This window comes from Mesoplodon mirus (assembly GCF_964341445.2).
Source record: "Mesoplodon mirus genome assembly, chromosome: 6".
Lineage (NCBI taxonomy): Eukaryota > Metazoa > Chordata > Mammalia > Artiodactyla > Ziphiidae > Mesoplodon > Mesoplodon mirus.
This window is the reverse complement of record NC_138982.1, coordinates 77,976,942-77,993,028: the sequence shown is the minus strand read 5'-3', so window position 1 is coordinate 77,993,028 and position 16,087 is coordinate 77,976,942. Positions and strand designations below refer to the sequence as shown.

General features: G+C 32.5%; 1 protein-coding gene across 1 annotated transcript in view; it reads right to left on the bottom strand.

The window, feature by feature from the left end:
* The window catches only part of DNAJC13 (DnaJ heat shock protein family (Hsp40) member C13), a 123,160-nt gene that overhangs the window by 70,037 nt on the left and 37,036 nt on the right, over nucleotides 1-16,087 (bottom strand). Inside the window, exons 7-20 of the mRNA XM_082624232.1 lie at nucleotides 15,256-15,462; nucleotides 15,069-15,164; nucleotides 14,606-14,697; nucleotides 13,098-13,264; nucleotides 12,910-12,989; nucleotides 12,658-12,827; nucleotides 12,106-12,205; nucleotides 10,058-10,165; nucleotides 9,191-9,346; nucleotides 8,390-8,446; nucleotides 6,220-6,341; nucleotides 3,832-3,907; nucleotides 3,465-3,560; nucleotides 2,555-2,698 (exon numbers count right to left, since the gene is read on the bottom strand). Coding sequence (XP_082480358.1) covers nucleotides 2,555-2,698; nucleotides 3,465-3,560; nucleotides 3,832-3,907; nucleotides 6,220-6,341; nucleotides 8,390-8,446; nucleotides 9,191-9,346; nucleotides 10,058-10,165; nucleotides 12,106-12,205; nucleotides 12,658-12,827; nucleotides 12,910-12,989; nucleotides 13,098-13,264; nucleotides 14,606-14,697; nucleotides 15,069-15,164; nucleotides 15,256-15,462 — 1,671 coding nt within the window. The remainder of the gene's footprint in view (nucleotides 1-2,554; nucleotides 2,699-3,464; nucleotides 3,561-3,831; nucleotides 3,908-6,219; nucleotides 6,342-8,389; nucleotides 8,447-9,190; nucleotides 9,347-10,057; nucleotides 10,166-12,105; nucleotides 12,206-12,657; nucleotides 12,828-12,909; nucleotides 12,990-13,097; nucleotides 13,265-14,605; nucleotides 14,698-15,068; nucleotides 15,165-15,255; nucleotides 15,463-16,087) is intronic.

The window sequence follows — 16,087 nt, the reverse complement described above, 5'->3', positions numbered from 1 at the left end:
ACAAGGATGTCACCAGTATAAATCATCTTTAAGACAGAAAAAGGCCCACCTGCTTCTCTGAATTCTATGACTCAAATTTTAGGCAGTCATAAACCCATTTGAGAATTCAAAGAAAGCTATGGTCCTATTCCAGAGAAAGACACATACATAAGGTTTACAAATGGAGGGGAAGATTTCAAAGATTTCTTGGAAGTCTATATATGGACTGGAGGTTAAGAATCTTTGCTCCAAGTAAAACGTGTAGATATTTCAGTCATGAAAATTCTAATCCTCAATGTGACAGAAGCAAAAAGTAGAAAGTAGTTATAGATTAAAACATGAAAGTCTGTAACTTCATTAAGGAAGTGGCAAATCATATAAAATAAAGCAAGAAAACAGACTAGATATCACAGAAAGAAAAAAGGTAAAGTAGTAAGTTTTAAAAAGTAAATGCTGTTTGAAATGTAAAACATATTGATTAATTAAGGAAATATTCCCTACGAATTTTAATTCTGTGCACTATCATGAAAACTAATGTTAGGTGACTTGAAGAAGGGAATAGTTCATATTTTTAGTTTTAATGACAAACCCTTCCTTAAAACCTCTAATCAAGTACTACTTTCTTCAATTTCCTCTGCCTTCAGGACAAAAAGCTGGGAGTCTAGAGTTATGAAAATGTAAACACTATACAGAAAAAGGACAACCAGCTCTCCATAAACTAAGCTGACTGATTTAGAGACTTAGGTTAAAAGCTCTAACTGGCTAAACAAATCCATAAACTGAAAATAACATAAATAAGAAAAAAGCAATTTTATACATTAGCCAAAGGTTATTATTAATCTAACAAAGAACATTAGCTACAAATGGAACTGACTCCCTAAACATTCTGATTATATAAGAAATGCGGTTCATTTTAAGACTAAACAGTTAATCTACACAATGGTTAATTTTCAGATTTTAGCTAAAGCACAGGTTCATTAATTAGATATTTTGGTGTTAATATTTCTAGGAATAAAATAGTCACAAAGATTATTCACTGTTTCATAAAGAAATTAATGTTGAAAACAGTATCCTGGCAGAAATAATTGCTCAGCATTTTAGATAACACCTCATGTAAATGAAACCAACAGACCAATAAAACATTATTGATATTAAAAATACATTGTTTTCCCTCTGAATTTTTTATCTTTAAATAACAGATGCTATCCACATTTCTAGCTAAAATAGCTTTGTGTTCAAGTGTATGCTGGATAAATGTTATATATGAAATCTGACGCCAAAAACTTATTTTCAGTATAATTATACCCAACAGCTTGAAACAACTGTTATTTCAGAAATGGGTTTAACTACCTGAAGCCAAAAGCTTGTAATTTTTAACAACTGTGAAAATCATTCATTTCATATCTACAGACTTTCAATTTTCAAATGCTATAGCAATATTATCATGACAAGACATGCACCGTCTTTTATTATAGGTGCTTTTATTACTGACTTCCTTGTACATCAAAGCAACCCCAAAGGACAGAGGAGGGAGGTACTGTTAATTCTGATTTTATGAAAGAGGAAAGTGAAATTCTGAAAACCTGTAACTTGCCATATGGGTTAGTAGTAAGTGACAGAACCAGGCTCAGACGTAGGTTAACCAATTCAAAGTTCAGTATTCTCTTTACTATCCTAGACCTCTGAAAGCCTGTTTAATTACTCTTTATAGTGCATATGTCACTCATACAAATTAGCATTAATTCATTATGCTCAACTTCTAAAGAACTCAATTTTGGTATCAATTTCAGATAGATACACAAGACAAGAATATTTCTGTTCTGTTGCACCTGATGCCTTATGTTTAGATTTTCTGGAAATTCATACGAAACATGTTTGTTTCAGAAAGTTACTTATATTACTTTCCTTGAATAAGAAAATAGCTACCATAAATAAAGAGATGGTTAAAGGGAAAGAATATAAGTGTGGTCAACAAAAACTGAGATCAAGTCAACTTTTACATGAAACCTTAAATCATTCTTAACCACTGCACATTCCATCCTAGATAGAAGGATGAACATTACTGGATTAGGTTCTGTAGCACATACTACATGCAGAAAAATGAGACTAAAACTGTTTCAGATCTGATCTTGATTTGAGGAGCTAATAATACTGAAATTTAAATACATATAGTAAATTTAATTTTAACAATGTGAATCTTATTTTCAAAATACTTGTCTAGCTAGCTCTCAATAAAAAAGCTAAACAAGAAAGGCAACTTTATTTGTATTGCTACAAAACAAAGTTCAGAGAAGGAAGGAAAAAGATACATATGAATTTAAAAGTCTGGAAACTGGAAGTTATGGAAGAAACTTATGTAAGAAAGAGTGGAATTTTATATTAACTAACTAAAATCCTAACCACTGACTCATAAAACTATGAATTAAGAAAAATTTATATAAAAATATTATCAGAATTAAGTGACATTTCTTCAGGTGTTCGGTCAAAAGTATCTGTACCATTTCTGTGAACAGCAACAACTGAAGTAATCTAGGATATATGGAAGTGCTAGAAATTCGGAAGACTTTATTTTTACCTCTTTTTGTGCAATGCCCATTCTATCCCTCCAATGCATTAACACAAGATCCACTTTTTCTTTGGCAAATTTTTCAACTTCTTTAGCAGCTTTACCAGCTAGTCTTTGCCACTCTGGAACTTTATTAAATTTTCCATACTGATCCTATAAAATAACGTTGAATTCCATTACAGTCTTATAATTTCCAATTAATTTTAAAAATCTAATTAAAGCCAAGTTGCACTATTTTACATGATTAAATGAATACTGAAAAAAAATAGTGAAAGAACAAGGTGAAAATTTCTACAACAAATTATACGTTTTGTCCAAGAAATCTTAAACTTTTCTACCTAGTTTTCAAGATGAATCCTTTTAGAGGGATGGAAAGATGTAAGTGGGAGATGGGTGCAGACAGAAGTGGGGTGAAGACAGGAAAAGAACACATATAAGACATTATGATAATAGCATATCTTGAAAGATGTTAAGTAATTTTCTCAAAGATAGCACAACATTAATAATTAAGATAGGTCTGTAAAGAAAAAAAGCCCTACATAAATTATTTTTTTCAGTAACATTTATCACCAACATTATCACATTCACCAATATTTATCAATTACATATTATGTGCAAAATATCACCTTATACATTTGAAATTAAAAAAAAATCCATTCGTGAATGTACCAATATGCTGAGTTAGAGAAAAAAAATACAAGATTATTATTATTCATAAAATTAGATTGTGGTGATAACTGCATAACTGTAATGATTATAGAATTGGACACTAAAAACAGGTTAAAATTTGGGGGATGTAAATTTTACCTCAATAAAGCTGTTAATAATAATAATTTAAAAAGAATACTACTATTTAACATGTGTTTCAGAAAAAAGTACTCTTTCATCCTGAAAAGATACTCAGGACAAGCATATTTACCATTGCTATTTTCACATTATCTCTAACATGCATCCGATCAGCATCCTTCTCAGGAACTGGATCTGAGCTGTCCAAGTAAGCCAGCAAGCCTGGTGGCTAAAAACAACAATCAAAAACAAGATATAAAGGCCATTTTCAAAACAACTGCACACACACACACACAAAACCTAGCCTTCGAAACCCAAATAAATACTATGATTTAGCTATTAAGCATAGCATTTATTATATGACAACTCCTTTGATAAGTATCTTTTATATAAAAAACAAACAGATAAACTAAAAAACCCCTTAACAGTATAAACAACTTATCAATGAAATTTTATTGGGCAAGAATATATACATTTCTCCAGTTATTCAACTGACTTACCAAAATGCGTTTCAACAAGTTTGTCGCAGTTACATTATCAGCTGTCCAGAGTCCCACTAAATGTCTACTCAGCTGTCTGAAAAAAGCAGACGATGAGAAAGGTTTGCTTCTTTATCTCAGGTAGAACAAAAAGGAATTTTTAAGAACAAAATATAAGAAATAAGACTACAGTAAAAAAAAAAAAAAACATTCTATCTACTCAACACTCTGTAATAACCTATATGGGAAAAGAATCTAAAAGAGTGGATATATGTATATGTATAACTGATTCACTTTGTTGTACACCTGAATCTAACACAACACTGTAAATCAACTATACTCCAATAAAAAGTTTTAAAAATCATTCTGATGTTAAATACTAAAAATTAATATTTTAATTTGGAGAGATGTATGAGATAGCTAATTCAAATACTACTAACATTTTAGTATTTTCTCCAAACTGAAATGCTTCCTTGATGAACTCACTGATTTTCAATGGACCTGAACATGAAGAAGTAGGTTCTTACCACTTTTAAAGATAGGGAAACAATTAGACTTGATAATATAATTAAGTTTGTATAACAAATCCTGCTATAGTGACCACAGCATTCTGGAATTCTTTGGAATTCTGAACATGAGCAAAACTCAACTATGTTCTAATATATACTTTTTGACAAGGTCAGAGATAGAAAATATTTTCAGTTTTGGAGTCTGAACGAAGACTTAAAGCACTTTTGAGCTAAAAGCATATTTCAAAGTGAAAATCTAAGATCCACGTTGAAGCTATGACTTAGTCATTTATTAATCTTAATCCCAACGATGATATCTGCTACCCAGACTGGAAGTTCCTGACAAACAGGGTATATATTTTATTCACCACAGACCATTCTGTGCTTTGATAAGGATTCAACTGCCATTTGCAATAAGAATGAGCATGAAACCTGTGAGGGGAATAACCAAATAACCATCTACAGGCTTATATATTTATATATGTTATATTCCCAGAAGAAAAAAGTTCAATAGGAAAACCCAAACTGTGCTTTGTTCTGACACACACACACACACACACACAAACACAAAACCACTACTAAAACTGTTCACTCTTATGCCTATTTGGAAGCTAACATATTGAAGTCATGACACTTGTAATTTCCTTCACTGGCATTTGGTAGGTATCATATCAATGATTCCTAAAAAGGTTTTAATTAGGGATAAGAGAGATAACATTTTATAGCAGCAATTTGTAAAAGATAAAGCAATGCAAATGAAAAGTAGTATTTCTATTATAATTTGACAGCTTTTCAATATTGTGATTGATCATAGTAGGGAATGCAATTGATTATTATAAAAAGGAACACAAGAAGCAAAGGGCTAACATGAAGGGTTTTAATAGAATTAGACATCAAATAGTTTCTAGTGTAATGAAAGATGGTGCTTAGCATTGCTAATGAGGCAGTAGACCAAGGAAATAACCTTCCTTTTATATCTTTTTATCCTCACAAGCAACACAGAAGACTACTTTTGTGACTAACATTTACAAGTAAGGGATGCAGATAGCTTCTTATAGTAGTATAAACAGCAGAAAACTACTGGCAGGGCAGCATACTACAATATCCAATAACCGAACATAGCTGATAAAAAAATGAAATTTATATTTCCATAACAAAGTAAGCCTAAGTCAGCAATTCATGTTATTTCAAAAAGCCAAAAAGAACACGATTAAAACATTTATTATATATATATTTTTAACTAATATGAGTCATGAGTAATATTATGATATGCTAAGGATATAGGAAAGGATCACATGTCAGGAATTATAAAGAAAATTAAAAGGGCTGGAATTCATATAGCCTGGAGTAAACAGATTTATGTGTTTCCTCATATTTGAAGGATTATTATTAAAAAAAAGACTTGCCAAAGGGAAAATTGTTTAACTACAAGAGATTTAGGATAGGCTTAGGTTAGGCTGGTTAGATATTAAAGTTTTCTTTATTCTTAGAGTACCTAACTGACCAAAGTTATTTGAAAATTGACTAGGTGGTTCATCTACATGCAAGACGGTCAGGAGGAAATACAAGGAGAAAAACCCTGGGGACATGTGGCTCTAGTTCCATAAGCTACTAGGCACTCTTTTCCATGTTCCAGTCCCATGACTATGCGTATAGAGCCTGATGAGCAGAGAGTGGGGAGAAAAAAAGCAGTTTTATTTTTTTCCTCCCAAGTTATGCAGGGATAGGGACAATGATCATTTGGGTAAAATCCTTCCATAAGGAAAGAAGAAGAACTAGGTGAATCAAAAGAAAATGAAACATTTGTGTAATCCAAAGACTTATTCTGTTTGTTTTACATAATATCTGAACCCCTTCTCTAAACAGCAAGTTAACTTATAGCAAATTAAATGTAACCTACCTATTTGTAAGCATCCTTTGATCTGAGCTTATTGTGAACATCGCAGTATGCAAATGTCGAGGTAAGGCACCTTCACTTAGGGCAAGCTCCTGCATTTTTGTAGCAATTTCTTTGTCACCTTCCTTTGGAAAAAGGGTAAGATGATCCCTAAAGCAACAATCTAAAGCAAGCTATCCTGATTTTGTAAAACTAATTTTACATCTCTAGATAAAATTATTCAGTATACAATATAATAAAAATTAAAAATGCCACTTCAATTATGCAAAAATAACATAAGCGAATAGTAGTATAAGTCACTTAAAAAATGTTATTTGCCTTTGGAATGATGTTCCCAGATAAATTTATCTTATGAATTATACTTTGCTTAATATTAAAATTAGGTTCATTCCCTTAGTATACATAATATCAGCCAAAGAAGGAGAGAGGTGACTCACAGAAATCAGCAATTCCTACCAAAGACATCTGCAAACCTGGTTTGCTTTTGTTATTAAAGATATATTCATTTTCATGGTGAATACAATTCTTTATCTTTTTTAAAGAATGATGTGATGTTGAGGTAGTTCTTTCTATTCTGATGTCACTCTGCTTACTTAGACTCACTTTGACAAAAGGGTAGGACAGATAGAACTATTAATCAAAGGTAATCATAGAATTATGAATTAAGCAAGCAGTGTGATATTTAAGACAACCTGTCAAAAAGTAAAAATGCTCACGTTATTGAAAAAAAGTACAATAGAATAACTGAATATGCAGTAAGTATACAAATATACACACAGTATGAATACATACATATATCATTTTGACACAAATGAACATGTAGTATGTATATAAAATATACATAGTATGTATATGTACGTATATAATTTTGAACATGGTCTAAGAGGAAATTTACCAAAATACTAATAGCAGTTGTCTCTGGATGGTAAAAATATAGTTGATTTATTTCTTTCTTGTTTGTTTTCTGAACAACCCAATGTTTCTTAAAAGATCATATACTGCTTTTGCAATCAGAAAACAATAATTTAAGATACTTGCCAGGATTTCAGTGTAAGTAAATAAAGCCTTCCTTACACAGACACTGGCTGTAGTCACTGGCTACGAATCTGATACATGTGGCTTGCACTGAAGTCAAAGTTGGCTTTCTGGTTATACCTACCACTCATTAAATATTTCTGAATGAATGGCAATATATTAGTGGATCAAGGTCAGGAAGATGCTTTTGTATGGTCTCACGGTCCTAACTGTCCTTGGTTACTTCAAGCTCTGTAAGTGAGAGATGTGGTACTTGCTTTGGAAACTAATATTGAGCATAGAACCCATTAGATGGAGGGGGAAGATTAGCCTTTAGCTGCATGTATACACTAAAAATGCAAATGAACTTTGATGTTCCAATCAATCTAATGTCTATATATATTTTTTTTAATAGCTGCTTATGAGTATACTAATTCTGTGCTTATTATTTAGCTACCTGTTATATTTATGAGCTATAATGGCAGAATTTTTTGATAAAAGGAGCAAACACTCTTATATTTATCCAAATTATTACTATGACAACAGAAGAATACAAGAATTCAAAAGCCATTAGACTGATGTTGTAAACATCCAGTATGTAAGTTCACATTCATAGCCCCATCTCATCTTCCAAAAAACATATAAGGCTAAAGCAACTATCCTGGAGAAGCAATAGTTCACGTCCACCAATATTATGTCCTGATCTCTAGAGCTTAATTACATATGCAGGTTAACATGAGGAACTTTTTGTTACCATACTTATTTGATACTACTTGGCTACAAACTAACTCCATTAACAGATTTCCATATAAACTCAGTACCTAAAGTTTCAATACCATCACCACCACCATCCCCCAAAAAAAAGAGGAAGAGAGAAAAAATGCTAACTTTTCTTTTAAAGTAAAACAAACAAATAATGGAGGACCAGAAAGATTCATTTGCTCTAAATCCACTTACTTAAGAACTTTAAATTCTTAGTTTATTATTGAGGACTGTTTCTGCAACTAGTTTAAAACTAATCTAAGGATTTAAAATTATTTTTCTTACCCAGAAAAACTGCATATTTTCCAAAAACGACTGAAAGGTAATTTTGTCAGCCCAAGTTAAAATAGCCAATCAACATTCAAGTAAGTTTAACATTTCAAAATTGTTCTCTCACCTCTATTATTGCCTTCATAACCAATCCAGCTCCCTTTATAATTGCCATGGAAGGATGCTTCAAAATAGGAAGAAAAAAGTATCATAGAATAAAAGAATCTTATCCCAACATATTTAGCTGTTGCTCTTAAGAGGGATACACAATTTTATGCAAGGTATAAGCCATAAAATTAGTAAAGGCTACATCTCAAAGTCAGTTCACAGTTTGGTTTAAAAATGTTAGGTATTCTTATAATATGGCTTCACACATACTTAAAACAAAGAGTTTATAGTAGTAGAAAACAGCTGGCACTTATTTGAATATATATTCTACTTACTGGAATGATGTCAAATAATTATGGTATTAAAATAATAGAAATCAACATTTATAATATAAATATAAAATATAAATATCATATATACACGTACATAATCAATATTATGGTATTACATGAAATAAATATTTTCAATTGCTTACAAACAGCTCTGCTAAAGCTCATCTTATTATTTGGAAATTTTGTAGGGAACTACAAAAAACTACAAAAGGGAACTTTGGGTCTACCACAGAAAAAAATGAGTTTTTCACTACTTCTAAGATGGAAAAGATAGGCAACAGAGTCAAATAGTGGTCAAAGGCTATCAACAGAGCTCTATGTGAAACACAAAGAAATTCATGGAATTAAATGTCCTAAAATGATAATGTACTTAGGCTATATTTATTTATATTACCACAGAAGCATACATGTACTATTTTAAAAACAAACTGACCTAAAAAGTGGTTCTCTCAGATTAGTTGTTATCTGATAGAAGTATTAGCTCTCACCTGAAAGAGTTTAAAAAGTGTTCTTCCATTGGATGCTACCATCTCCAAGAGCATATCAAACTGCTGCCCTTCTGTTGTCTCACTATATGGAGCACAGAGGGCAAAAGTAAGGAAGTCCAAGAGTGAACTAATAACTAGGGCACCAGTCCCATGATCCTGAAACAAAGTAACATATTGCCTTGGCTTAGCACAGAGAGCTTCACTTAAAACATAGCAGTAATGGGTTTCTTTCTGTTATTCTATATGTTAGAAGTAAACATTTAATTTCCCTACATGAGTTTCAAAGTACTCTTTAACATGAGTACTACTGGAAGCAGTACTTGTTTTACTAATGTATCAAATCCACAGTGCTTACTGTATCTCAAAGGGAAAATAATTAAAATTCTGTCAAATTTCAAGAGAACAACCAAGACTCCTCAAACATATATAACTAAGGTTAATGTGTATTTGTATGATAAGCAATCTCTGACAACACTTGCAAAACTCTGACAATTTGTTCATATTCCTTCTAGATGTTATATACTGCCCATCTCCAAAACTGTTACTAATGACTGAGGAACAAAGATTTGGCCTAGTTTTTTTTTTAAGCAACTTATTTCATAATGACATTTTTAAAGAGAGAAAAAAAGCAAAAATCTGTGATATAACTGTAAAAATTTAAAGGCTTTTCAACTTATCCTTTCCAGATAAATGGATATAGTCCTAAAACAGATTATTTTATTATTAATGTCCAAGCTAAACCAATACTGACCAAAAGTTGAGGGCCACAATTTAAAAACAAAACAAAAAACTGTCCATGCTGTACTTTCACCATACCTTTCAATATGTATGGTATCTCTCATTAAGACAAATTTAATTATAACTTACCACATGGGAATTAAATTTCTCCAGTAAGTTTTCCAGAAACTTCTTTGAAGAGAGAAGAGAAGCTTTGTTTAGCTGTTCTTGTCTCAAGTCATAGTCATCATGCATGGGCTATTGATTAAAAACAGTGATAATTCATAAGCAGTGGCATCATACAAAAGTCATTTATAAAGAGTACTCACTGAACACTGAAAGAACTAAAAACCACAGCCTTTAAAATTTAAGGCAGAAAGGAATCTCGTGATAAGAGGGCAGAAGTGATCATTTCTCCTGGGTCTGATGAGACTTCGTGGATGATCTGCCTAACAAGTAGCTGTAGATAGTACTGCACAAGGTAATTTTGAGAGAAAAAGTCACAGATCTCCTTCTTAAAAAGCAAATGACATCCATTCTTCCTCCCCCAATTTTGTAATATAAATTTGAAATGATAAAACTTAGCATTTAAAAGTAAGTACTAAAATTAGCAGTAAATACTTCCTGTCTCAAGATGATTCTCTTTTGACTGCTGGAATAAACTAAGAGCATAAAAAGGATTCCAGCATGACAGTTAAGAGTAAAGATCAAATCCTAATTCTGCTACTGACTATAACCAAGCTTAGATACAGTTAAATTACTTTAACTCTCTTAGTTTCATTTTCCTCAGATATAAAGTGGGAATAACAGTACTTACCTCACTGGACTATTATGAAGTTCAAATGAGATAATTCATGTAAAATACACAGCAAACACCTAATTTTTAATGAGGTCTCAATGTGTTTACTTCACACTACTGTTATTTTATGTTCTAGTTATTCCACTAATCTTTTATTATTATTTTTTTAAATATTAATTAATTTATTTATTTGGCTGCATCAGGTCTTAGTTGCAGCATGCGGGATCTTTGGCTGTGGCATGCTAACTCTTAGTTGCGGCGTGTGGGATCTAGTTCCCTGACCAGGGATCGACCCCAGACCCCCTGAATTGGGAGCACGGAGTCTTAACCACTGGATCACCAGGGAAGTCCCTCACTAATTCTTTAATGGAATTATTTGTAGTAAAGATAATAAAATCCACTTTGGGGAATAAATGCAAGGTTTTAAACAAGTGATTACTTATGTTTACTGTATACCACTAAGTCTGCCTAAAAACTCTTAATATAAGGAATAAAGTCTCATATACTCTACACAAAATTGAGATAAATCAGAAACTTGATAGTTATATTGAACAGCTGCTTTTCCCCCCCAAACAAGCTGTCAGCAAGTTAGATTTTTACCTCTCAAACAGCTTTCAAATGTGCCTTCTTTAGCCCATCCTACCTCAGCATCTCATGTCTTACATGATAATTTGCTCTACCCGCCTCTTAACTTGACCTCTAATCTACACTCCACATACCATCCATGAGCTTTCTAAAATTCAAACACGGTATGTTATCACTCCTGTTGAAAAATCCTTCAGTTGTTCCTTACTAAAGCATACAAATCTTGCTTCTCTGTCTGATACAAAAGGCTTTTTATGGCTGTCTCTGCATACATCTCTAGCTATAACTCCTAATCCCATGTGCCCCCATGCATACATTATGATCCAGTCATATTCAATTATTTGCTGCTTCCCAAATATGCTTTTGCACATGCTATTCCTTCTTCCTAGGAAAGTCTTCTCACAGTTAGAAAATACCTGCCTGCCTTTCAAAATTCAGATCAAGGTAATGTCTTCCAGAAAGACTGGCTTAGAATCTTATCTTCTCATCACAAAACCAAAATTAAGTGTTGCTTTTTACGGATCCCATGGCCCCTACTACTTTATATTGTATACATATGCCTACCTTACTAGACTGTTAGCAATTTCAAGGAAGTAACTTTGCCTTAACATCTCTGTATTTCTAGTACATAGCATGGTGCCTAGTTTATGCTAAACAAATGTTTATTTGAATAAGTAGATGGCTATGAGAGCAAGTTAGGAAATATAGAAACACTGAATTTAATTGATACAATGAAAATCTGGATTTGTGGAAGTTTAAACCATCAGTCAACTTAAACAAAATCAGTTTACTTAAGAAAAACACTAGTACTTACACACATGAGGGCACAGAGCATATCAACGGCTGCGTGGATTACTCCATTGTTGCTCCTCTTGAGTGCTTTTACTACCTTCACTCCTAGACGCTCCCGAAACCTTGTGGAACAAAACAACAGCATATAGTAGCAATGCCTGAGCATTATTCTATTATTTTATTATTAAAATATAACATAAATCATCTTAAGTTTCTATTGCATTACTATAGCAATTACATATTCTGAATCCCATCTCTGGAACATATCAGTTATCATAATAATTTTTTTTCTTTCAAGGGGAAGATTTTTTTTAAGGTTAATTAAAACTAAAAGGCATATAATTTCCCATTCAAATTCACTAAAACAGAGTCAGTAATATCATGGGTGAATGGATAAATAAGTCAGAAATATCATTTCCATTCACCTTCCTTTTTTATTTCTCATAAACAGAAACTACTATATCACCATATTAAAAGGTATCAGGTTTTACTCAGATATAAAGAGGTAAATTGTTGATTATTTGCTATTTTGAGTTGTTCAAATTCTCTGAAGAAAAAAATTAAGGCAACTTACTTTGGAAGCTGAGTAAAGGCTAGAAAACCAGCTTTGGAAGCCACAAGCCTCCTCACAGCCTGGAACTGACTCTCAAGTTCTGCATTGGAAGCCACAACATCCCCCTCTTGGGACAATAATGCTGTTATGGCATTATTGATTAGTTTTTCTTTGTTTTCTGAGAAGAGACCCTAGGTAAGGAAGAATAGTTCAAAAAAGTTTCCATACTAAAAGTTAATGACAATGAACATATTATGATACAATTTATCTTACATCCTGCGTTACTGCATGGAGAACTCCACTATATGAAATATTAGCGTTGAACCTGAATACAGCATCTGCAAAGTTGCCATCTGTAAGGAGATGAAAAGTTCAAAAAGATTTAGAGATCTGCATTATATTTCTTAAATTATTGTTAAGTAGATGGATGGAAATGCAATTACATTTAAATCAATACTTACTTGGAGGTGTAGCCAAGAATCTGAGATGAAGGCTCTCTACCTCTTCATCGACGGGCATGCTGAGTAACCCCCATCGTTGACCTTTATGAGTTGATGTCATTTTTACACAAACATCTCTGTTACCAGAGGCTCTTACTCCATCCAGCAAACTTGCTAATAAGGAATCTCTAAGCAAGTTTAAAAATAAAACGGTTTTAGGATTGATAATTTAGGAAAATTTTGATTTAGAAGGCAGCATAGGCCCTTTAGCAGGTTACCTGCTCAGGGGGGCACTCTGGGTACAAAGGAAGCTAAAAAGAACAGTGGCATTAGGAGAGGGCCTGACATTCCAATACTAGCTCTTCACTTTGCTGTTATATACCATGTACGAGTTACAAAAGGAATGGATCGTTAACGTTTTCCTCTTGTTTTTTAATTTTAAGATTATTTTTAACAGTTTTGCTGAGGTATAACTTATAAATCACAAAATTCATTCAATTAAAACGTACAGTCTGGTAATTTTTAGTATATTTGTACAGTCGTGCAATCATTATCACAAACTAGTTTTTGTACACTTCCATCACCCCAAGGCAACCATTTATCTCCTTCTGTCTCTACAGTTTTACTTTTTCAAGAAACTTCATCAAGAGAATGAAAAGACAAGCCACGTTTGGGAGACAATATTTACAAAAGACATATCTGATAAAGGACTATTATCCAAAATATACAAAGAACTCTTAAAATTCAACAATAAGAAAAACAATCCAATTAAAAAATGATCCAAAGTCCTTAACAGAGACCTCACCAAAGAAGATATACAGACAGCAAATAAACACGTGAAAAGGTGCTCTACATCATATGACATCAGGAAAATGCTAATTAAAACAACAAGATACCACAACACCAGTATTAGAATGGCCAAAATCTGGAACACTGACACCACCAAATGCTGATGAGGATGTGGAACAACAGGAACTCTCATTCACTACTGGTTGGAATGCAAAATGGTTGGAATGCACACTAAACATGTTTCTGTACAGCCACTTTTGCAAGACAGTTTGGTAGTTCTTACAAAACTCAACATCCTCTTAACATATGATCCAGTGATTACATTCCTTTGTATTCACCTAAAGGAGTTTAAAACTTACATCCACACAAAACCTGCACACAATTATAGCTGATTTACAATGCTGTGTTAATTTCATTGAGTATATTTATATTAAAGTAACTTGCTGCCATTATCCAACCAATTTAAGAATGAAAGTGAAAGGTGCTATTTTTAAATACTTTAAAAGTGTAAGTTTCAGAAATACACTTTTTCATCCCTTCATTTAAAATCAAGTCACCATTTTTATACTCTTTAGAAACCTGAAAACTAAATGAAGAACATTTTACATATGCAACAAAATAGAGTTGTCTTTTCCTAAGTTACGTAATTTTAATGTAACCTATGTAATGAAGCACTTTAATGAAGCACTTCACCTTGCACATACTAGGATCTTGAAAGCTAGATGAATTTAAAAAAATACCTCTCTGTTGAAGAGTATTTCCGTATTTGGCCTTTTATAAATTCAATGGTAAAAAGTTGTGGGTTTTCTGAGTCGCAAACCAAAGCAAATACCTAAGGAAAATAAAACACAAGTTCCATGCAAGATGTTTAGTTTTACAGTATTTCATTAGAAAAACTACACATCATTTAGTTGACAGAAGTCAATATTTAAAGATGTAACTTTTTTATAATATCAGACTTTAAGAGCCACTTAAAAGTCTCAAATTTTTACACAATACCAAATAAAAAGTTTTCATTGTATACTCGGAAAATAAAATTTGCAATATTCATTGTTCTAAGATCAGTAAATACAATGAAGAATTAAATACAGATTATTCCCGTTTCCTATTCTTTAGGCATTTAAAATATTAAAATAGAAAGAAAATTATTCTAATTTATCAACAGGGAGAAATCTCATTTAAGCTACTATTGCTGAAACTTACTTCTCCTAAGGGCTTCAATGTTGCAATATTATAGGTTGCTGGATCTCGTTCCACTAAACATGTTTCTGTAAGTGCTAGAATTCTTTTTATAGGTTCCTTCAAACAAAATTGATACATATTAAAAAATTATTGAAAAAAAATGTCAAAATCAGATGAACAAATTTTTACTTTTAACATATGGGCTTACCGAATGTCTAGGTGATATTTTTTGGACTACAAACTCTGCTAAAGATGTGATGGATTCATCAGTGCTGTATTTCCCAAAGCGAAGATTCAAATATTGCTCAAATTCTAAAGGTTCTTTTCTGATCCGCAATGAAATACCTATATAGTTCCCAGCATGATCTATTGCACTTTTGATAATTTCTTCTCTTTGTTCTGATGCAAATAAATGCTGCACAAATTTTGAAATTTAAAAAGTCAGGGTTGAAATAACTAAAATGTGACCATAGTGAAATCAATTCATAGGAAAGTGACTGAAGGAGCACTTCTAGCAAAAAAAGGTAGATCTTATCAGAAGTAAATAAGCAGTGTGTTGTGGCTGAAATACTATTATTAAATTAAAATCACAAAGTCTGAGATAGAGAGCCTGGCTAAATAATCACTGAATGGAAATTATCTCCTAACTTCTCAGAGTCTGGTTCTCATCACCGCGTGGAAAACAGCGCTCTGGGGCTTCCAAAAGAGGCCCCAGGGACCCCAGCTAAGTCCAGTCAGGGCATTGATACTATGTGGACAGGATTCCCAGTTTCAACTAAGGTAGCTCTGACTTCATCTGTTTTTATATAGTGGACTTTCTTGCAAGATTACCTTGAAGAATGTTTAAATGTTTACAAGTCATTGGCCTATGAATATTATAAACCAACCTCCAGAGTGTATTACAAAGGTTAAGGATATATTGCTACTTGCATTTGGTACCTGGAGGCCAGAAATGCTTAATATCCCGTGAAGGGCAGGGCAGAAGAATCCCACACAAGAAAGACCTGTCCTGCCCAGAATGCCACTAACTACCCTGCTGA